Source organism: Pavona decussata, unplaced genomic scaffold (assembly GCF_977016875.1).
Source record: "Pavona decussata unplaced genomic scaffold, jaPavDecu1.1 SCAFFOLD_175, whole genome shotgun sequence".
In the NCBI taxonomy this organism is placed as follows: Eukaryota; Metazoa; Cnidaria; class Anthozoa; order Scleractinia; family Agariciidae; genus Pavona; species Pavona decussata.
This window is the reverse complement of record NW_028145586.1, coordinates 25662-48981: the sequence shown is the minus strand read 5'-3', so window position 1 is coordinate 48981 and position 23320 is coordinate 25662. Positions and strand designations below refer to the sequence as shown.

At 38.3% G+C, this 23320-nt stretch overlaps 1 protein-coding gene and 1 long non-coding RNA gene across 10 annotated transcripts in view; one reads left to right on the top strand and one right to left on the bottom strand.

Annotated features, from left to right (window-relative positions):
• LOC146463461 (uncharacterized) overlaps positions 1–23320 on the bottom strand; it is a 42688-nt gene that overhangs the window by 7268 nt on the left and 12100 nt on the right. The window lies entirely within an intron of this gene.
• On the top strand, positions 922–22328 carry LOC146463462 (uncharacterized). Of its 6 annotated transcripts, none has more exons than XM_085084332.1 (8): positions 922–1318; positions 11546–11783; positions 14407–14592; positions 15499–15852; positions 17938–18363; positions 19885–20094; positions 21428–21565; positions 21983–22328. In XM_085084332.1, exons 1-8 carry the CDS (start codon positions 1289–1291, stop codon positions 22000–22002), a joined length of 1602 nt encoding a protein of 533 aa, XP_084940458.1. In that variant the 5' UTR covers positions 922–1288; the 3' UTR covers positions 22003–22328. The 6 variants fall into 6 exon arrangements, with proteins under 6 accessions (XP_084940458.1, XP_084940456.1, XP_084940460.1 ...); XM_085084330.1 differs by lacking the exon at positions 922–1318 and adding an exon at positions 1422–2161; XM_085084331.1 differs by lacking the exon at positions 922–1318 and adding an exon at positions 6557–6870.

The window sequence follows — 23320 nt, the reverse complement described above, 5'->3', positions numbered from 1 at the left end:
TTTTTTTTCCAAATTTATCTTTATTTTCCATGGTTTTCCACGTCTGGAAACGTTTTGCACATTTCCACACTTTTTTTTTTATAAATTTTGAGACTCTGTATGAACCCTGGATTTTACAGGGATTTTTTTCACCAAAAGAGGTCCAAATTGTCTCACTTCTCATGAAGAACGCAAAAATTGTTGTAAATAAATATTTTGAGATATGGAACTTACTTTAAGGACGGTCCTACCGCACAGATATTATGGATATCTCAGGATGATCCGAGAAACTCGGGTTTCTTTAACGGTGGTGCCTGCTAAAAAAAAGATGTTTTTGCGCGGTTTACAACTTTCCTTAAATTGCTTTAATAGCATGTTATTGTAGGGTAGTGCTTTAAGGTGTGTAACCACGTTTGCAGAAGGTATTAAATTGTAAAATCCCTTTTTAATGGGAACTTATCCTCCCTTGGTGAAATGTTTTGCTCCACGTTTGACGCGATGGTCCAAATTTGATTGGCCAGTTATTTTGTTGTGAGGGAGCAGGGGTGGGGGCGGTGAAATATTCTGTGTATGCTGAAAAAGGAATACACTGAAAAGTCTATGTTGTTTCTGTTGCCCGGCAACAAAAAATATCCTAATGGCCAAATTAAGAATCGAATTCTTATTTTTTAAAAAAAAAATGTGCCCTAAGATGCGATGTATAAACCATTGTCTACATATTGCGCATATGAAATTAGTTCAGCGAAAAAAACATTATGATTAATAAATATGATGGCATGATCGACCGTGGCGATTGGGTGATGAAAGCCCGAGGCAGATTGCACATCTTCTTTTTAGATAAACAGGTTAGATTTTCCAGCTTACTAATATGATCCTGACGCTTCAATTATTGCTAAATGAATGCTCAGTTGTGCGTTTACCACCGGTTCTGGCAGTAAACACGCAAATTTTCTGAGTTATATTTTCAAAGCGTGGAAAGGATAAAACATTTGTAAATCTAAAGCAAGCTCTCTTCAATATACCCGTGAAGCTATTGTCACAAGTTTAGGTTCAGTGCGGCATACCACGCCAGGAGAAGGAGCTTGACAATTAAACGCGCAGCAGCTAAATATTGCCGCAGTTGACAACGATTGGATGTCGTTAAATAATGTATGCATGTGTTTCGAAGCGAAAGCGACAATCTGTTTTCAATTGCATGCTAGTCGGTTGAATGGCTAAATATTAGCCCACACACCGAATCCGGCACTTCAAGATTTACAGCTTCCTGGTTCTTCTAGGATGATATTTTGAAGAACCATTTGGCTAAAGCATGAAAGTTTGCAATCAAGTGATTTACAAGGTACAGACCAGTGAGTTGTAGTGTTTGCTATATTGTGATTTGTGATTTACAAAACTGATAATCAAACTTGACATGAAAGTTCAAAAAGAGTGATTGAGTATTCCAGAATATCGGTAAAAATCTAAGCTAAAGCGAGTAAAATTGGCCTAAAATTCGCCCGTTGATAAGTTCAAATTTAGAACCAACACGATGCTGCGTTTGGGGCGTTTTTGAAAACTATTGAAGCTTGTGGAACTTTGAAAACAAAATGATGTCCGATACACTATAGGTAAGTGATAGCCTCGAGGTGTCTGAAAACAACGGAGATTTACATGAAACGCAGTGAACTAACATATATCTTGCATGTAAATTAGTATTATATTCTATTGCACAGGGTAGATATACTGAAGGATAGCCCAGGTGTCATAACTCGTAGTTTTGTGATTATAACTGTGAAGTGATTTTCCTTATTTTTCGCAGTTGTGTTTGTAATGCCTCCCTCCCCTAAACGTATCAATCAACTCCAGCGATCCGTTTAATATTTAACGAGGCTACAGTTTTCATCTTTGGAAAATTCATTTGGAGTCTTGCCGTCGGCGCAGACTCCAGATTTCTCTGGTGAAGCACGCCGCTTGGTTTAATTCGGGATTCGTTTTCTGCTTGAAATTTAGATTGACTTTGGTGGGTCGATAGCGATTCAAGACAACGACTTTGTAGTGTTGCACGCAAATCGCACTTGGCATCAGTAAATGCGATCAGATTGGTATTTTAATGTTTGTTAGTTCAGCCATTCGTTGTTGCGTGCACTCTAACTCAGAAGTGAACCAAATGCTCAAGAAAAGACCTACGTTGTTGATGAAGCAGGTAAGTCGAAATGTTTAATAACACCGATTTTCATATTCAGAATGGATAGTTTTTAAAAGAAACATAAAAGCTAGCCTTTCAAGATACAAATGACTGCACTGATGGATATCCGGTTCAATACTAAAGAGGAGAAAGAAACGACATTCGCACCAAACATACCTATTTCAAAACTGACAAATGTGAAAAAAAAAATAAAATAAAAATAAAAAAAATCGAAGAACTGCACGATGCTTCAACCAAGTTTTCTTACTGTGTTGGTTGGAACTAATCTATATCTGCCTCACAGTGAGAAACCCTACCCACGCAAAGAGGCTTTAGGCGAAGTTTCACCACTCTTAAGATAACACCAAAGACAAATCAAGCTAAGGTCAAGTTAACTTATTGTCTCGGTCAGGAAAACGAGTTGGCTCCGTGTAGTGATAGGTTGATAACAACCTTTAATTTTTCCGCTTTGGCGAAGCCAGGGAAGGTTATTAAAACTGACGACAAATTTGCGTTTTTAATAAGCGAACCTAGCGCTGAGCAAAGTTTGATTTTCATGCAACTGAGTTGGACGCCTAAAGCGCCGAGATCTTCTAAATATTTCTAACTGCGAAGTCTCGAATTCAAAATCGCAATACAGAACGCGTGCAGAATACGTAATACGGAACACACGTACAAAATACTATTTCATGTATCTTTTACGTAGATACGTGCGTATGTGATTTTTTAGAAGATGTTTATTTTGGTATCCTGCTGGTTTACAATGTAAGCTTCTTTTATCGTGAAGACGAAAGCACATGTTTTTTGGCATTTTATATTAGCCCGTAGATGAAGATAACATTTATTTGACTGCACAATATTTCTCTAACACAATTTTTCGTGTCTAGCGAAATAATCTTGCGGATACTGAATATGGTTTCACGATAAAACATTCTCCAGCCGCTCTATTCAGAGTCAGTTGTTTCAATTTTATTTCAGACATTTATAGAACACTTAAATATTGAAGATGGCTTTAGATTTCCATACGGCACTTAAGCACTTTCAATAAAAACAGGTTGGTGTTTCGTTTTAACTTCATACATATTTCTTTTGACAGGCCTTATTAAGCTGTCACTGAGTGAACCATTTCACAGACAATAAAATAAGCTTGCGCAATAGTGAAGACTTACTTTATTCTTTTTTTTTTAATCAACATTTTCATCGCAAAAACAGAATAAAACAATTAACTTGAGGAATATTGAAAGTGGCTTTCTATTGCCATTTTTATATGCTGTCTAAACGAGTCGACTGTTTTAGTTTTATTTCAGACATCTTTTCTTTTTCAACAGTTTTTATTGAACTCTAATTTGCAAGGCTTTTTTAATTTGTTGCCAAGATACGCACTCAGCACGTACTCTGTAAACGTCGCTTACAACTTTGTCTTAAGTAATAAAACGAATCTACCTAAAAAAAAACACAAACAGGTATACAAACATAAAATTTGTAGAAAGTTATAACTTGAGATATATCTAATTAGCAATAATATCAATACTTACAAAAAGTAGAATTTGTAAATTCACCAAACTCGCAAATCGTTTTGTGATTTCAGCTTTAAAGCGCCGTTTTCCCTTAAAAAAACAAACTAACAGATTTAAAAACAGAACAAAATAAAACATAACTGGTGTCAACACCGTTTTTTTTTGGGGGGGGGGGGGAGGGGGGGCAGTTAGTTCACGCTATGGATGGCCAAATAAGTTAGCATAAAATGTTGGAAGTGAGAATTTTCACTCTTCAGGTGATAAGTTTTATATAGATCAACGTGAAGGTAAAAATATGTAGCAGGAGAACAGAGAGATACAATGTTAATTATTAACACGATGGTTATTTAAAGCCCAAGTTTTCAACTTAACAACAAAAAACACAACAAGGCAAAATAGAACAAGTTGGGGGAGAAATCGAAATAAGTAACAAATCAGTGAAATTGCATTCTACAAAAATAAAGTTCAACGTTTTTTTCTGAAAAGTAATGTTTGATGGTTCTCATCACACTAAAGGATTCCAAACGTTTACAGCATAGCACACGACTCAAGCCAGACTGACAAAATCTTCCTAAGTTGAAATTCTAAACATGTTTAAAAGTTTGACCGATTTCCACTCCACGTTCTCAGGTAAAGTATAAAAATGACACATCACCTTCTTCCCTTGTCTTCAAACGTTTGATTGGGGGTGATATTTCACACGTCTTCACAAACAGGCAAAAATTTTTGTCAACATGCTAAGAACATCCCCAGCTTTAATTTTTTGCCATTTGCTGTAAATATTATAAGAGCAGGTACAATCTTAAACCTAATAATCCGGGAAAAGTTCGTTTACGTTTTGAAAAACAACTCGAGAATGATAAATACGTATTGCATCTCTACCATCACCGGTAATTTAACAATCAGTGCATTTTCTAGCCATGGTAAAGCTGTTTTGTAGTTTTTTTTTTCGAGATGATTAACTGTCACCTTGTTTTAGAGCGTTTAACAACACTCCAGCCTTAAATGTTTACTGAGTCTTCCGACTTAGCTAAAATAATAGTTCTCATAAATAAAATGCAATAATAAAATTGAAGGAAAATAAGAGCGCGATACAGCTCTTACTAATTAGAAAACGAGAAATTAATAAATAAAGTAAATAGATTGTCGATTGGCTGGCACAAAATCCTGTACTTTGAGCTCGTGTTAGAGTTTACCTTAAACGGAAGTTAAAGCTATTGAGGAAGACAGCTTGTAATTTTCAGTTACTTTTTACCAGGAACGACAAAACAGTGGGTGAGAACAATCATAATGCTTTCGAGGAAGCGTTCAAACTGTTTGTTAACAAAAGATGGAATTTTCCTTTCTTGGTCAACTAATTACACTCAAAACAGTAACTAAGGCTTGGCCCAATGGAATGATGACGCATTTGGACTTTTAATAACAGCAAACTGAGACAGCCACGCTCTCTTCCTCACAATCGAATTGTTTTATTAATGTACAGTCACTTAATATTTTATTTGTACCAACATTGTCATTGCTATCACGTTCGTTTTAACAATATATCAGAAAACCCGCTTATTATTCCAATAACGATCAACAAATAACAACATTTACTGATATACTTTCAAAATATCAATAATAAACTTGACGTGAAACGACAAAAACGACAAGCAAAAAGTTCAACCGGCCAACTTAACATGAAGAGATAAAATGGAGGTGGTTCTTTAAATTACTTTTGTTGTACTTATCCAGATAAGCTACGGTGCTTCGTGTCAGTCAAAATTAGAATTGACCAACTGAGAATGTCCCACAATTTCAATTATTCATATACCGACAAAAATTTCCCATCCGTTTGTGGCCGTAAAATGTTTTCAAATAGAAATAGCCTTCGGCGCTGTACGAGTGAAAGGGAACTATTGGCTAAACTTTAGTACACATATATTGTAATCACTTCGCCTTTTGAGTCGATGTTAGTCAATTCAAAATTGATTTGTATGTCTACAATTAGAGAGAGCAGCGGGTCATCATTTTCTTCACCTAATTTTTTTTCTCAGCAGCAATTTAAAATATATTTTTGTCAAGTGCAATTATAAAGATAGAAGTGGCTAGGTGAATAGTGTCAAACTACTATTAAAGTTGCTAAGCAACTGAAACCTTCGTGGATAGAAAGCAAGAAAGGCATCATCACTACCACTTTAAACTGTTCATTTAAAAGTGGTTATCACTCAATGCCAAATCTGTGAGACGGCGCCATTAAAGTCACCAAAAAATATTAAACTTCTTCCGCCTCACTCGACAGATCTCCATAGTGACTGCCGAGCAAGTCGCCTCACAAGTCGAATTCAATATGGGTGACATTGCATTCGCGAGACGACAAAAGTTTTACGAGCTAGTGTCAAATCATACTGCTGAGAGAAAAAGGCTTTTATAGATTTTACCAAGTTCAGTTCGTTTTTGGTGCTCAATTCAATTCGTTTTTTTCCGTCTTTGTAAAGAAAAGAAACCAGTGTCCCAATCTTGGTAAGCCGGTACAGTAAACAAAGCCACTTAAAGGGCGGGTGTTAGCAGAAATGTGCTCTTGATAATGAAAATAGCACTAGAGGCTTAAAATTTGGTAAAAATTAAGAAAAGAAAGCAGCAAATTTTTGAATATTAATTTACTTTCGATGATGACAAACGACGTGGAAAACCAAAATTAATTTTCGTCCTACTGCTTCAAGCTGAAATAAGTCTTTCTTCGAATATTCAAGAAGACGACTGGTGTGCTTGAACACAGTGGAAATAATACCAAGAAAAAATACCTTCACGATAAATTGCTAGAAATGATTGCTAGAATCGAATATGCGCGCTCTTCCGCTAATGAAATAGTTTGTGTAATTGTACTTTCGGGAATGGGACACAATAAAAGACAGCAGGTGATTACAAAGTAAAAGGAGTAAAGGTCTTGATTTTATGCAAAGCTTTTGCCTTACGTGATAATGAATAATTTCATATTCATTACAGTTATTACGAAATTAATTAGACCGAACCTCCTAATACTCAGCATAGGACACTTTACAAGGCACTAAAATGCCGAATTTTGTTAGCATTCGCACAAGTCTGATCGGTATTACGTTTAGGATATTCTCTGAGGAGGGACAAGCTCGAAGCATCGCCTTTATTGGACTAGACCTGGCGTCGTCATGAATCAGTTTCATGGAGACAAAAAAACGAGACAGCTTTGAGAAGGTACAGTTTAAATCCTTATGCTGCTGATGGCGAAATGAATTAACAGTACAGAGTTTTCCGATTTGAGAACTTAGTTTTACCTAAGTATTGGGGCATGAGGGTATCTATATATGCACCATTCGCCTCTATAATTTCGCGTCTGTGATAGGACCTCATATTAGCTGAATATAGATAAACGCCGATTTTTTCGCTGGGACTCAACGCGCAATGGCTGTGACAACCATTTTTAGGTGATTTATACCCGGTGCTCGCTATTAAGCTATATATAAAACTAAGTTGATCGGAGTTTGACCCGGAAATTTGCCTTGCTTGATATTTTAAAATTTGTAAACTAATCAGAAACTGACCGCATTGTTTATTTGACTCGATTTAATCCTGGCATTGATACAAATACATCGACGAGAAAAATAATTTTATTTCTTACGAAAATAAGGAATGGGGTATAGAAAAAACATACAGATTTTATTTTCATCTCGGGTATGTTTTGTAGATTCTAGTGAACGCTTCACTATTAATTTTACAGAAACACGCCGATTTTAAGTGATATTTCAACTGATACTTCAGAAAAATAAATTAAAGAATGATTTGCGGTCTGTCATAGAGGTTATAAAACAAACATTCTTATTTGTAAGGCAAATAAGGTGACGAATGGACAAGTTGTGTTAATCCCTGACTCGATTGTTTTAGGCACGTTTTCAACGAAGACTCCGCGTCCTTTATTCGTTGCAAAGGCCATGAATGGCAAAGCAAGGGGTAGGCGCCTATGCCAAGAATATGCTAAGTAAGCGCAAGAGTACAAATGTAAGGAATTAAGGAATATCAATGTTTCAGATGCGATTAATGGAAGGGTGATTTCCAGTAGCAAAATCCCTCTTTATTACCAAACCCTAATTGTTGCCTGATACTGTGTAGTGTAGTCTTTCTAAAATCATATATATTAAACAGCAAGGAAACAGCATGGAAAGAGTGATTAAACTTTAATAGGTTGATTTTACATGCGTAACAAAAAAAAAACGGTTTTGACTACTGCGCCTGAGAAAGACCGACAATTTCGTATTTGTTTGCCTAACATGTCAGGAGATAGCTTAAACCATTTAAATTTGCAATTAAAATGCACCGAGATTAACGTTGCGAGGCAACCAAGATGTCTATAATACATTTAAGCATAGTAAATTGAAATTATCGTTATCACGACTTCCACTCTAGCGATATTAAATTGATCAAGGACCATGCACTGTTATTTACCGGGAAAAATCTTAGGTCTTGTGCAGCCAATGAGACGTTCTGTCGCTCTAGATCCATTGTTAAGGGGAAAACCGTCTGGCGATGTATTGTCCTAACAACGTTTGAATCTAGTGATCTACATATGAGTGCTACGACTGTCAACACAAATTTTACGATTTAAAAAGAGATCAGCTTGTTTGACAAGCTTTTCCGTGAGATTTTCTGCGTTTTTCGCTGTATTTGACCGAAAGTTGGGACGAGAGCGAAAAATGAGGAGATTCGCTTTCGGGCGATTAAAAAGTGAAGAAGCACAGAAAACCCTTCGGAAACATTTGCTAAACAGGCTACAAACACGCGAAAGAGGTTTACATGGCACTCTAAAAAATTTGTGACCCCACGGTCAGCTCAAAACAGAACATTGAGATGGGTAGTGTCAGGGCTCCTGATTAGTTTTATTTGTCTGAATCTAGACAGCTGATTGGACTTCATTATAATGGCGCCGACTGGGGTGTTGAAACAATTAATCTTGATTTTGCATGCGAGAGAAATGATGCTTCAGTTTCTTAGGTTTGAGCCAAGAAACAATGTATTTATCATCGGTTACTTAACCCTGTGTCTGGGCTGTTATGTGGCATGTTATCATAATGCCGCACTAGTGGGGCGTTGGTACATATATTGCGTTACTTTTAAATGTAGGGACCACACGATGTACAAATAAACTTTTCTGAATACTTTTCTTTGCCGGATCTCTTGTAGTAGAATTGTACGAGCCAGACGTCACTTTTCGTGTAAAAACAACAAACTGATTGTAGGGCTGACACTGCGGGAAAATGCAATTTATTGGGACCAATATTTCAATTAGTACACCACCAGTCTTCTTCAGGACCAGAGTTACAAGGGCCAGCCGTTATTTTCTCTCAATGTTACTCTGGGCCTGAAGAAGAGTCAGCCCTGCAATCATTTCGGTTTATAATGGGTTGCTTTCATTCGTCATACGACCGTCTCTTCCCCCTCTAAATTAGACATACTCAGTGATAAAGGGTTATAAGGTTTTTCATATTTGTATTTACAAGGGATTATAAAGTTAAGATGATGATGGTGATTATTATTATTATTATTATTATTATTATTATTATCATCATTATTATTATTATTATTATTATTAATTATTATTATTATTATTATTATTATTATTATTATTATTATTATTATTATTATTATTATTATTATAGGGCGAGAAGAACGAGCCGAGCGTGGTCTTTCTCGCCCCTAGACCGAGCTCGAATTTTGTCTTCTCCTTGTACCTCACTTGGGAGCCTGTTCACAGGCTAAAACAAGAGGGTGCTTCTGTCGAGAAACTATCAGTTGATAGTTGCCTGGATTTTTCTGGAACAAATATTAGCACTTCGAGGACTTATATGCTAGTTTTAAAAACATATAATTTCTGAGGAGAAACAAAATCTATTTTTTAATGAGAAGGGACTATGCACACTAACTTCAACTTTAACTTTATTAGGTGTTTGTATAAATTTACAGGCACAATTTCTTGGCGCCGCAGGTATCAAAGCTAATCTAGGCGGGCCAGGATGACAAAAAGAAAGAATGACTTTAACTGCTAAGTAAGAAGGCAGACTGAGCTATAATATCAAAGATAACAAGAATAAGGAAAGGTTTTTGAGAGGACTAAAATAATGAAGAAATTTTTTGAGCTTCTTTAAAGGCAACACACAAGAAAAGACAAGGAAAACATGAAATAGGGTAGGAAGGAAAGGAATGACAAAACGGTAATATACAACTATGTCAGTTGTGATTAGACTTTAGTTTAACTTATAGTCTCTGAAGGGTTAAATCAGTTATTCTAGCTGTGGGCTGCTTGGGATTCTTCTTTGGCAGTAGCCTTTTCAGAGCCATTGAATGCAAATTGCTGGCCTTTAAAAGTAGTTTAAATTTCAATTTGCTAAATAACCAGTTCAGTCTGTATACGTTTCTGCCTCATGCTAATTCGCGTGATGACGTCGTCGTGTAACTCTCATATATTTTTAACAATTTTATTAATAATTATGTCGCACCGATGCATGGTTATTAATGTGACGAGGGTATGTAATTATTGTGTTTTATAAGCCAAGGGAAAATTAGGAGAGGAAAACAAACCCCTTACACACAGAGAAAAGTAACGCATTGTCTATTTCCCAGGAGTGATTCCTTGCTGTGTTCATATGTGGCTACGAAAGGTTATTTATCTTAATTTCTCGTAGCATTGTATTAACGTCTTCAGTTATATTTGTTTTTTGTTAACCACTAAGCGGTCGCAGTGTGCTTTTATAATTTGGCAACACTGAATCGATTCCAAAATAGCAAGTAAATCCGACACTTCACGGAGAAGGGTGTATTGATGAGTGTGAGAAAGAGAGAAAAACTAAGTTTGCAGCGAGTTATTTAAGTTTCACCGACACCACCTACCATACACTAGGCAAACAACTTGACGGGGCACCTGCTGTGATCGATTTTAAAATTGAAATGGCTGCGCAGGAATTTGTTTTCTAGCTACTCTTGTACGCATCACAAAACAGCGAAACGATTTTTATAATTTACTTACTATAATCTTTGCTGTAGTATTAAAACAGATTTTTGTCTGGTGATTTGTTTTGCGTTTTCATCCGACGAAATTATTTGAGAAATCATTTTAGAGGGGCATCTCCCGAGCCCGCTTGAGAAATAAACTATTTATAAACTAGGGAAAAATGCCTTGTTGAAGTCATCACTTGAAACTTAGACCGGTGTTAAAGAGTTTCCCTCGCCATCAGCTTAAATCAAGTCAATATTTGGTTCATGCCCTTGAACTAGTGATTACTTCATTGGTATTCTGCAGTCTTCTTGTACCTGCGATGATGGCATGATTGGCAAGAGTTCAATTCTTCTTATTTGAATTCTTAGGCAAGCACGATCCAATTTGTCTCAACTATAGTTGTGGAATGAGAAACTAATATGAATAGCTGGTTGTGCCAAGGAAAGCATAACAGTTTTACAAGGTTCTCTGTTTACAAACATGTAATACAAAGCACCTGCCAAAAGGTAACCGCGAGCAGGTATTTCAATATTTGGACATCATGTGGTTTTTAACACAAGAATTTTTCAGAAGAGAGCCAAGTTTTGAGGTTGTGTGGCCAACGCTTGTTCAAGCTAATGACAGCGCCTGAAATGTCTTAATATTTGCCTCCCGTTTGCAAGACGCACGGATGGATCGCATGAAAAACGTAAGATTAAACTGCAATGTGGGCTGCCTATGCAAATTTTTGGATTATTACCTTAATGATAGAGTTTGAATTTTAACAGTCGTCTACTCAGTTGAGACTGACAGACGCGTGGGAACAAACATCATTACATAAAGAACAACTGAAGATGTTTACTCAGTCTTAAACCAATTGTTTTTTCGTCTTCTTTGGACTTGCAGGTGATGTTTTCGTGTACGCTACCTCCCTGTTCGCCTACCAAAAAGCTATCTAGAATAGAAAAAGAAAGAGAAAGGAAGAAGTCCCTGCAAAAAGGCAAGGATCGGTACAACATTGTCAAGGGACTCGCCGAGGGCGTAGATGGAATTTCCTTTGAAAGTGTACTTAAAAGACGGCATTACCTACGGGCGAGAAATAACTACCTTATTTTAGAACCTTACGATGATTCCGAAGACTATAGTAAGTATATTTGTATATATTGCTGGGTGGGTCGTCCGCTCAGTGCTAGTAAGATGCAATTAAGAACTGAAAGCGACGCTTCCATTGTCGCAATGTTATTGTTCCCTGCATGAACGATGAAATCCACGTTTTAGCGTTGATACCATCAAGGTATTATTTTATGTGTATAACAAGCAGTCCAGTGCAGAATGGCTTCTGTATAAATATTTAGTATAACGAATAGACGTCAGTTTGGCAAACATTTTGGCGTAAAAATTAGAGACATCGCATGGTTTGCGGGCCATTTCAGTTAACTGCGTAACAAAGCAAACAAAAAACTTGACTTGATAATGCGGGGGAGGAAAGTGTAATAACAGAATGTTTAAATCAATTTTTACACGCTTTCCTGTAACAGAAAATTCTTCCGCTCTTAAGGTGACAATTTAGTTTGTCGATAATTCAAAACAGAGGAAAAACAGGGAACGAACTGATTTAGTTAGTAAACTGAAGAATTCTCGTTTTCGCACCGTTTCATTCGCCGGAACGGATTAAGGTGAAATACGACGTTAAGTTGAAAATTCATAAAGGCAAATGAGGAGAGAGCAGACATATGTGGGAGCGACTACGTGGGAGCGACTGTATATGCCTCAGGGTTACTTAAATTATAGTCGATGCAGCTGCTAGCTAGCAATCCGAAGATTTCGTTTACAGCCAAATATTTCACCTGTAGTCAGTGTCGAGGTCTAGCTCACTGAGATGTTTTCCGAGATGCAACAATTCCTCTTGATTGAAAACTGACTTATAATAGCTAAATATAAAGTAAAACATTTCGAACACGTTTAGTTTTGGACATTGTAATCAAACGAAAACAGCAATTTGTCGGGGTTTGAAAATTTTCATTGTGCTTACCAGAAAAATTAGTTAATGAGTGAATTTTTTGATACGGTTGTATTAAAGCTTGATATGAAAGCTTTATTTTTAGCAGAAAAAACAAACTCAGACGGACTGATATCCGTAAGGTTCTAGCGTAGTAATGAGCTTATTTTGTCACCATGTATTTTTTATGAGGTGGGGTGGGCGGATAGCCTGGCCGGGGGGGGGGGGGGGGGAAGGTGGGAGGCATACGAAAAGAATGGCTTCCGAGCGGACGAAGGTCAGCTAATACGGAATTTGATGGCTCGGTGGTTGCTGACCCTGGTTGCTGAAAATATTGCCAGTTGTTACAAAAGAAACTATTAATTTAGTGTGGAACCATGACCAATTTTCTTTCGTTTTCTTTTCTTCTTCTTGTTCTTTTTTTAATACTATTATTTCCTCAGAATGGGAGGGGTGGCACCCGAAAAAATTTGACTGCGATGGAGTTTTCGATAGGACTTGCGTTTAATTCACGACTCTTTGACGGTAATCATAACACAAGAATAGATTCTGGCCCGGTTTAGGTCGACTCTGTCACAAACTGAAATCTTGACAACGAATTCTTACTAAGATGGAAAATTATAAAGTAATCAGTATTAAGAAATATGAATATATAAAAGGCTCCTGTGAGCCAACTCGTGAATGCAAAAGGGAATAGCAGTAACCGTAAAACAGTGCTCGCATCAAACTACGCTACAAGCATAATAGTTTTGGCATTGGAAATGTTATATCTAGTGTTTCTCCAGCCTGTTGCTGCTTTTTGTCCAGACTATCCGCTACCACGTTCTTTTTGTCATCTGGAATTTTAATTTATTCATAGTTCCAGTATTCTTCGATTTCTTCACTCTCGCTTCTTCCTAACCAGCGATCAGACATGTTCTATCCCAAGCCTTTATTTTCTAATCCTCGATCTTTAGTTGTCCGCAACATCGAAAAAACTGCGGCTCTTATAAAATTGGCGCGAAAACAGGAAGCGCTCTTTTAATTTATGTTTTTAAGTCATTCACGTATCTCATATTTCGCATAATTATGCCATTCCGCGCGTCATGCCACATGCCATTCCGCAAACTCGTTCCGTCTTTTACCCTCACCGCTTGTTGATGACTGTGGTTAGACGTTACAAACGCGATGGCGTAAAAACGCTCCAAAAGAGAAAAATTTAATTTTCGGTTGCCGTCCGTGGCTCAGAAACGTCTGTGCTTAAGTTCCCTAATAAAGGAGTGCGGACGGGAAAAACTGAGAAATTGGAAACTTAGGCGCTGTTTACATGGAGGGAGGAAGATCCTAGAAGGCAAATCAACTTTTCGTTTGGTTTACTGGCAGAAATTTTGGTCGCGGTGGTTACCAAGTGGAGAAGGAAAAGAAGAAAAATTGTCGGCCTTTAGCAGCTAAATGTCGGTCCGCCGCCATGTTTGTTTTTAGTCCCTAGTACAAGGATCTTCCGAGCGAAGGTAGTCTATATGATGCTAGGGTCTTCCTATCTCTCAGCTAGGACGATTTTATCGCTAGAAAGGTCCTAGCACTAGGGCCAAGCACAACCTTTTGCATGTCAACTGAATACAGAAAACATACGACGCAAGGATGATCCACCTTCTGGGATCTTCTTCCCTCCATGTAAGCAGCCCCTTTAAAGCTCATTACGAGAGCTTACAACGCAATAAATAATAATGGCCACATCCTTGGAATAAATACCACTAAAAGATATTGTCTCTCTTCTCTTTTGTTTCAGAAAAGGAAAGCACATTTCTTCCTCTTCAAGACATGTGGTTTGAGGGTTATTTTGCGTTTGAGTCACTGTTGAATCCAGCACAATTTATTCGTCGATGTGGAGAACAGCTACTTTTACAAAAGTACGAGAACTCTCACTTTTTCAAGGAGGACTCTAGCTTCAAATTGACCAGGAAGCGTTGTATAGGTAAGCACGAATTAGTATAAGCAGCCGGAAATTTCTGACCTGGAATTTACTGAGGTATTAAAGTTTACACTCTTACTTCTTTATACAACAAAGTACGCTTGAATAAAGGCAACTAAGGCTTGGAAAACCATATTGGTAAACACTGGTTGGTGTGTGCGTTCACTACAAACAGTTTGCCACAAATGTTATAAAGTGAAATATTTATGGATTAGTGTAACCAGCCAACTTGGTTTTGACAGGACAAATTTGCTTGGATCTATGTGACTGAAAACAGTTTTCCCAATATATTAGAAAAGCTTAAAATAAGCTTTAGCTTTCTTAATTAATACAAATAGGCTTAAGTTTGTTACTGTCAGAGAAAAAAAGCTTACAGGATTAAAATATTAAAATCCATGTTGTGTAAGAAATTCTGCTAACTGGTCTACAAAGTAGACGTAATGAATTGTGCAAACGAGAAGCATTACTCGTTACTCCGAGACAAAGATCGGCTGGCCGCAGCTGCCTGCCGCGTATTAGCAGGAAAAATTTTCCCTTCCCTGGTAGACGAGGATGAGACGATGAGTACGTCTGGTTAAAATGCCGATTACTCGGTTGCATTGGGCATCATTCTGGGCAAAGTAATCAGGTATCGGGTATCAAGAAAATTGAAGAAAACTTTGGACTTTCTTTAATAACTAAATCCAAATTTCTGAGGCGATTAGGGTCCTTCCGAACAGATATCCACCGAAGTAAACCCTTGGGTGGCCCTGATAAATGTGGAGTGCTTTAAAACAAACTGAACGTTAACTCGTTATGCCCTTTTCTTCCATTTTAAGTGTTCTAATACATTTTTTTTGCTGAATCGATAGACACTTCGACTATAAGAGATTCAATTTCTAACCTGAGTTATATTTGTATTCATTTCAGCTTGTGTGAAGGTGGGAACACGTGTGTGGGCACGAGCAGATAAAGGCTGCTTCCAAAGAGGAATTGTGACAGCGATGGATGAGGACATACACATAAAGCTTGAAAATGGCAAAAACATAAGGCATAAACGATCGCATCCAGAATGTGTGGTAGCGGACGCAATACCGCATGTCCTGGAAGTCGAGATTGGTACTAGAGTGTTAGCTAAATGGTACAAGCGCTTAGATACCTATTATCCGGGGACTGTGGTTGCAATTCGACGAAGTTTCTTTGATATTCGTTTTGACGACGGAGACAAAGGTTGCAACGAGCTCAGAGAATTAAGAATTCTTAAACAAAAGGAATTAGAAGAAGGTAAGTATTATCAAGTCATAGCTTTGCGGTAGGGTGCTTCTCGGAATTTTTGGTGCGGGTGTGCGGCTCGGGTCTCCAAACTCTGGCCCTATCAATTCAGATCAAAATGGTGTCTAAAATTCATACCCATTTTCAGAACTGATTTCTAGAATCCATACCCGTTTCCAGACTTTCAGACCAAAATGGTTTAAAGCTTTACCCTATTTTAGACCAAAACGGCTCAAAAACCACACCCTTTGGCGCAGCACTTACCTATATAGTTTGGTTTGGGGAAGCATGATAACAAAGAGAAAATCTCATTACGAATTAGCCGGGGATAAAAGGGAAAAACCTCAATGGAATTAACAAAGAGCGCTTACCATTTGAATGGAATTTTCGGTATGACTTTTTCGACAAATGGTACTGGACGTTCCGCACCTCTGAAACGGAAAAGGAATGAGCTGTACCATTTATGAATCCTTTTACGAATGAAGTCTGGTACAAACAAACACGGCAGCCAATGTTTTGATTGGACTACTTGAGGTTTTGGAGGACGAAAATGAGTTTTTTGAAGAAGCAGACGGAGACGTGATTCTTTTCTCCGCTGTAGTTCCGTTTATTTGGGAATTTTAGAGGAAACTGAACTGATATGTCGATTCCTCATGCGTTTCAGACAACTACGGGTCTCATGCAGCAAGCATGACTCGTGAAAGTTGAAATAAAACTGGCTAGTAGTTTAATACGTTCAAAACCACCCATCACTCTTACCTGCAATTTCACTGTTGTGTGCAAGGAACTCTGCTAGCAAGGTGGATTGAAAGAGCCACGTTTCACAAGTGTATACTTGAATAAAATTTCCGTAGGTGTCTGGAGAACCCGCCATGTTTTAACAAGCAACGGTTCGCGCTCTAGCGCTGCAGCCTGGTTCCAGGTCGTAACGGTGAAACCGAGAAAAAAATGGGCACGATCCTTTAGGCCAAAATTTCCGATTATGATTTCCGTTCCGTTTGTCAGATGGAATGTTATTTTCCACTTCAAAGGGACAGCAATCATCCTCGACGGATGATTCTGTTCTACCGAGGTATCGATAGAATTGTAAGTTTATTTTCATAATGTTAGGACACAGAATTTTCGACCAACTATATTTTAAGCTTCTTAAAAAAATGTTATCGATTCGAACTCAGATGCTTAAGATTTGCGTATATTAAGCGTATTTCTCGAGACATTCTTCTTTGTTTTCGACTCACCCGGTAACTGATCAATGGAAAGTGCAATGTTTCCTTCGTTATGAACGCAAACAGCTTGTAGAAAGTATTCTTAATCATCGGAGGTAAAGTATTAAAGAGAAACACACAAAAAGTTTGTAAACAACGCCCATCACTGTTGGAATAGCTAGTGCCAGGTTGCGCGAGTGTTTAATCGAAATGAAATCCCCAATGGAACAGAAAATTCCCGGAATTTCAAAATTTCCGGTAAAAACGTCAAACTCCAGAGGTATCCAAAATTTTGGAAACGAACTTTTCGAAAATTGTCGTTCCATTTGCTTCAGTACTAGTTTTCCGGAAATTTTTTGTTGAATGAATCGCGCCCAGTAACGGAAAACTTTCGTTGGAATGAACAGTAGGCTTTTCCCACTGGAAAAACCGGTTTTTGCATACAAATGGTAAGCGCTTAAATTGATTGATTGTTGATCGATTGAATGATTGACTGAATAATTGACTGACCGATGGCTTTTAGCCATTCTCATTCGCTGAAGTTGGTTCCACATACTCGTCGTCGTGTGTTGCTGGAACTATTTCCAGCCCAGTTTGAGGAAAGCAGAACACATGAACCGTAACGCTCGACGTTCTTGGTACACCTCTATATCAAACACAATAAAACTGGCCAAAAAAGAAATTCATCACCAAGAATTCGTAGAGACACTAATAAACAGACGCAATTACCCTGTTGATTCGCTCCAAATCTTAAAGCCTCAACTCCATTCGCCCCGCGATTTGATGTAGTTTTCCCCACAAGTAACATTTGTCTATCGTTCATGGTGTGTGACATGTCCTCTAGGTTAAATAACCCGAAATTCCTAAATTATCCTGGTTGTTTTTCATTTAGGTGGTGGGAAATCACTACCTCCTTGGTCATCACTTGACGGAATTCCTCGCATTGGAGGTTTGTGTATCGAATACGGTGGCCTTACCCGGGAAATTAACAATAAAATAGCGATCGACTATGAAATCATGTCACCCTTAGATTCTCCGGTGGAACGAATCTCTTCTCCTTTGGAACACGATGACACAGCCGAACTTGCGGATAATGAACACTTGGAGGACCACACGGTGACTAACAGTGAACCTGAGGCCAATAATCACCAAGAAGACAACATCTTTGGTTTTGAGAACAATTACCAATACCTCACGCCGGGAATTTACCAAGTGGAACCGAGAAATCCTAGTCAGGTCAGCGGAAGCTCAACCGACAGTGGTTACCAGGGTAATAACCATAATCGGCAGCGGAAAATCGGTTGGACGATCGCAAATTGTGAGTGCGAATATGTTTGCATGTTTGTTTTAGGGACAGGTTTGAACTGAGTAGCCTTAGGAGTGAAAATTTGTCTTGTGCGCAGATGCCTGCTATTTCCTTCCCGCCTCAGGAAAGGTACATTCTTTTTGTAGCGCGAATAAAAACCAGTCAAATGTTTGATTTAAATATCTTTAATATTTCAATTTTCAATTGTCCTATAGCTAGACATGGAATAAGAGCTCAAACTGCGGAAAATGAAAGCAAACGGTCAGTTACAGACCCACAAGGCTGTTTGTATCTCTAGTTTCTCTTTTAAAATTCTCAGATTCACCCAGTAACGATCTTCTCACTCAACTTTTTTACAACTGACTATTATGCAACGAATATACATTTAGAATTTTTTAAATGCCGAAGAAAAACCCGGTGGAATCCGGAAGAAACAAGGAACAAGGACACGAAGAAAAGAGCACTTCTTGGGCCGCCTTCACTGCTTCGTGTCTAGAATCCGAAAGATATTGGTGAGAGGTACTGCTATCACTTATGTGTCATCCTAGCCTGATTCCCAGACGGTCCAAAGTGTGTGGCCGCGAGCGACCTGGACCGTCTAAGAATCAGGCTAGTGTCATCCCTGCTCCCGAAAATCGAATACGTAGGAGTAAAAAACGGGAAAGGAGAACGAACTAGAAGCATTTGCGCGATCAGACAACAATTGTTCTTCCTGTAGATGTAGCACAGTTTTCTAAACCTCTCAGGTTCCCAAATTGAAAATAACACTCTTGTTGTTTGATTTACTTCTCATTGTCTGGTCAGTCTTATTCTTAAAATACAGTAATAGACCGAGGAAATAAGAGGGAGTTTAGCATCATGTTCTACCGTCAAAGGCAAACCCAAACCTGCCGTTTGCGATCCACCGTGTAACAGATAAATTTTCAGCCATTTTTTTTTTCATATTGTTTCTTGAATTGGAAGGCCAGCCGGAAAACGTGGAAAAATGGTGGAAAATCGTAGTCACGTGTATGGTTGTATCTGCCACTTGTGTTTGCCATAAACGTGATGTGAAATCTCTCTTTATTGACTGATATTTTCTACTGGTAATTTTTCATATCTGGCCACCGACTTATCAATCAGTTGATCCTTTTAAAAGGACAAATCGCAATGTGATCGTTTCAGGAATTAACAAGTTGATACTTGTTCCACCAAAAACAATAGAATATATATGCATAACAGACTTCATGCTACACACCTTCCAACTGCGGTCGTACAAGAAACAAAATGTTGAACTACGGTTCACTTCCTGTTAACACTCTTCTGCACTCTTTCTTTTCCTTTCTCTTGTTTTGCAAAAGACATGTTGTAGTTCTTTTCACATTACTGAATATATTCTTTCTCTCCCATGGTACATTCATCGCTGGAATATCTTCACATTTCGTCAAATTCCTGACCTCACTTTTTCCACTTCCTTCGCTCGCTCAATCCACTTTGGTGTTACTCAGTGTAATTCTCCGTCTCCTCTCCTCTTTCTATCTCCTGTATCTCTAGCTCAGCACAACGTCTCCCGCTGTGGTAACACTAAGTCCCAGTTCCTCTCTCCCTTGCAATATCTCTCGCACCTGCACGTCCCAGGCCTCTCGGATATCTCGGACGTAAAGCGAAACCTAAGTGAGTTGAGTGTCACGTCCAGTGTGGACAGCGGTTTTAAGGGCAGCGGTCATTCCTTCAGACTACATGCGCCGGGCTCACCTGTCAGATGTAAGTGTGCTGAATGACCATGCGTATGCACGAATTCTGAACGTGACGTTGATGGACTTAACATACGATACCGACGTTTAATTGGATGGGTCCTGGTAAAACTTCACATGAAAGCCTTTGCACCCTTTGCACCCTTTTAACAAGTTTTCTGTCCTACATTTTGACTGACTTTATACTGTAGCTGTAGCAAAACTTCAAATAAGGACACAGGTTGTACTTTGTAGTTTTGTTAACTTCCGAGCTAAAACTTCACATATCAATTCGGCTTTTTATATTGTTTACTCTTATTATCATTGCCATTTTCTCATATCTTTTCTTCAATGTTAAAGAAAATGGATTAGTTATTGGTCGAATTCATGAACTTGTTTCAGGACAGCGGGTTAAGGTGGGGTCCGCGGGCCCGGAAGAAAAAGGTTTCAGCTAGAATTAAACATTTTCACCCTCTGAACCTTATTATCTCTGAGTATAAGTAAGCCCCCCCCCCCCCCCCCAGCATCTGTTTTCCAGGGCGCGAGTTGTATGAATTTTCTGAGGGTTTTTATTTTTGCGATTTCAGCCGCTTGTTTTCACATCTTGCACAAAACATTTCCTGCGAAAATTTACCCCGTCCCTGAACTTCTTCAGCGTTGCTATTTTGATTCAAAAGCACGTTTGTGTTGATTTATGAATTAAACAAAAACACAACTGTAATTTTGCGAAAAAGAACTATTTTGGTTGCTGAGGGCTTACGCCTTACCCTTGGACGTTGTTACGTGTAAACCAAGTGTCCTCTAGTTTTTGTTTCTAAAAGGCTATCGTAAAACTAGTTCCTTTCCGAAACTTCATATTCTCCAAGCGTAAAAATGAGTCCCCCCAAAACAGAAAAAGAAAACGCCAGAGCGAAAACTAAAACTTCTACGAAAATTGCATGCCATCAGACGTATCATTGCTCAAAAATAGGCTTTTATGTTTAAAAAACACTTTAAAACAGGAGTTAAACTTAGTAGGGTTTCATTACCAGTCTAGTCCCAACTACTTTAAAATTCAAGTTCCTTGGCTTTTACATAAACAAATTAAGGAAAGGTAAGATTTTACAATAGCCTTCTACTTATGACAGTACTTGCAATCTTGTATCTTCGATATTATAGCTCAATCTGTCTTCTTACTTAGCAGTTTAAGTCATTCTTTCTTTTGTCATCCTGGCCCGCCTAGATTGGCTTTGTTTCCTGCGGCGCCAAGAAATTGTACATGTAAACTTATACAAACACCTAATAAAGTTGAAGTTGAAGACAAAACTGGAACGAGAAACCCCACACTGCTCCTAAAGCAAATGCTCTGTTTCTATTCTTCCCAGGTCCCGGCCGCGCTGTTCCCGTGTTCAAGGTCGAAGAGTACACGTGGAAAAAAGAGCGGGAACATGCAGTCGGGGCGGAGGTGCAGGAGACTGAAAGCAATGGGGCAGTAAATAAGAAACTTCCCAGTGGGCCAGTAGGTAGGTACAGAGTTGACCCTGTTTCCAAACCATGAAAATTACGAGCGTGATCCTGGTTACATTTAATACCTGGAGGTTCAAGTTAAAGAAGCATCCTTTACAACATGATAAACAATATTACCAAAGGCACGCACTGGTCAGTAGCTTTCATATTGGGAGTACTATTCACAGACTAGACTCAAAAGTTAGAACCACCTGCAACCTCGTTCCCAAGGAAAAGCCATGGAAACGAGGCTGAATCAGTTGGTATAGCATCTAAACCCAATCAGGAGGAGAGTACTGCTCAAGCACTTTCGCTTGAATGGTCACGCATTAGAATTTCGTACACTGACACAAACATTTGAACCACATTCTCCAAGGAAGAATGTATCGTGGGAAGTTAGATTTAATTCGTTTCTTTTTCTTGTCCTATTCAAGGCTTGGAGACAGTTATCTAGCCCACCTCACCACTGAGATAAAGCCACTGAACACAAGTGCTGTGGAAGCAATGTCAGCCTCATTGTCATGGAGAGGCCTGTAAACCTCACCTTGAGATAGGAGTTTTTGAAAGATGCAATACTTTCAATGCTGCTCTATTTACAAACCAGTGAAAGAGAGAGCCTTCAAAAGGGAAGTGTGCGTGAAAACATCGTAGCATCACCAGTGAAATTTGAGATTTGGAGCGCAACTGTATAATCTCCGGAGGAGAACAATGATCATGACCACAATTTCTTTAACAATCGTACAGTCTGGAATGCCAAGGATGACAACTGTCCACGAACTATTACTAAATAAATATAAATGCTAAAAGTGCATTTGTGAAAAAATATTTTTTAAGACGAGTAAACAGAAGAAAGAAATTTGTGTCTAGAGTTCTACTACATGGCGCGGTATATGGAGCAAACCATTTACCGGTTTGCGTGTACACGTACATTAGCTGTAAAAACACAATTTTAAACATGTTTCTGAATTCTCTCAGAAACATTGAACGACACAGTGACATTTATTAATGTCTCAGAACAATGATTCCTCGTTTGCAGAGGGCCTTTCGAATTACGCGTGAGCACATAGGTAAAGATACTATCACGCGTGCGCGCATTTAATTTATAGAAGGAGGAACCATAACGAAAACTGAAGCCAGACTGTGCTAGTGATAGAGATCGATCAACTTTAGGGATCTGTTTGTTACCTCCTAATGGAAAATTACTGTATGGGCAGGCATTTTGTTTGCTGATACGACATGTTAAAAGAACGTACAAATCACTCGTGAAAACTGAAGACTTTATTTATTGAAGAAAATTCCAAACTTGTTCAAAATGTAAGTATGGCGAAATTATTTTGCGTCTTGTTAAACTCCCTGACGAAGTCTGTTTCAGACAAAACCGGTCAGATAAATAAAACAATGCAAGTTGACAAGATACGTTGCTTTGTGCAGCTTACTACACTCCTCTTTTTTTTTTAGAATATATTTTATAAGAATATCGAAGCTGAAATTTGCGAAATTTTAAGAATATTTGAAGAAACAACCTGAAGCTGAAGTTGTGAAAAGAAAATAATTTTGTGTGTTGAAAATCTATAAATACAATACAATGGTATGTTTTTACTTAACTGAATTAGAAAAAGTATTCCTTTCTCTAAACGGCACAACTAGCCAACAAACGATACACTCTTCACTAGCTGGTTCACAAAGAGTTTACTGCAGTGATCATACTTAATTGTCTTTGACACAGTTGAAACAAAATCGGGTACTTTCGTTTCCATCACGACATTTCTGTG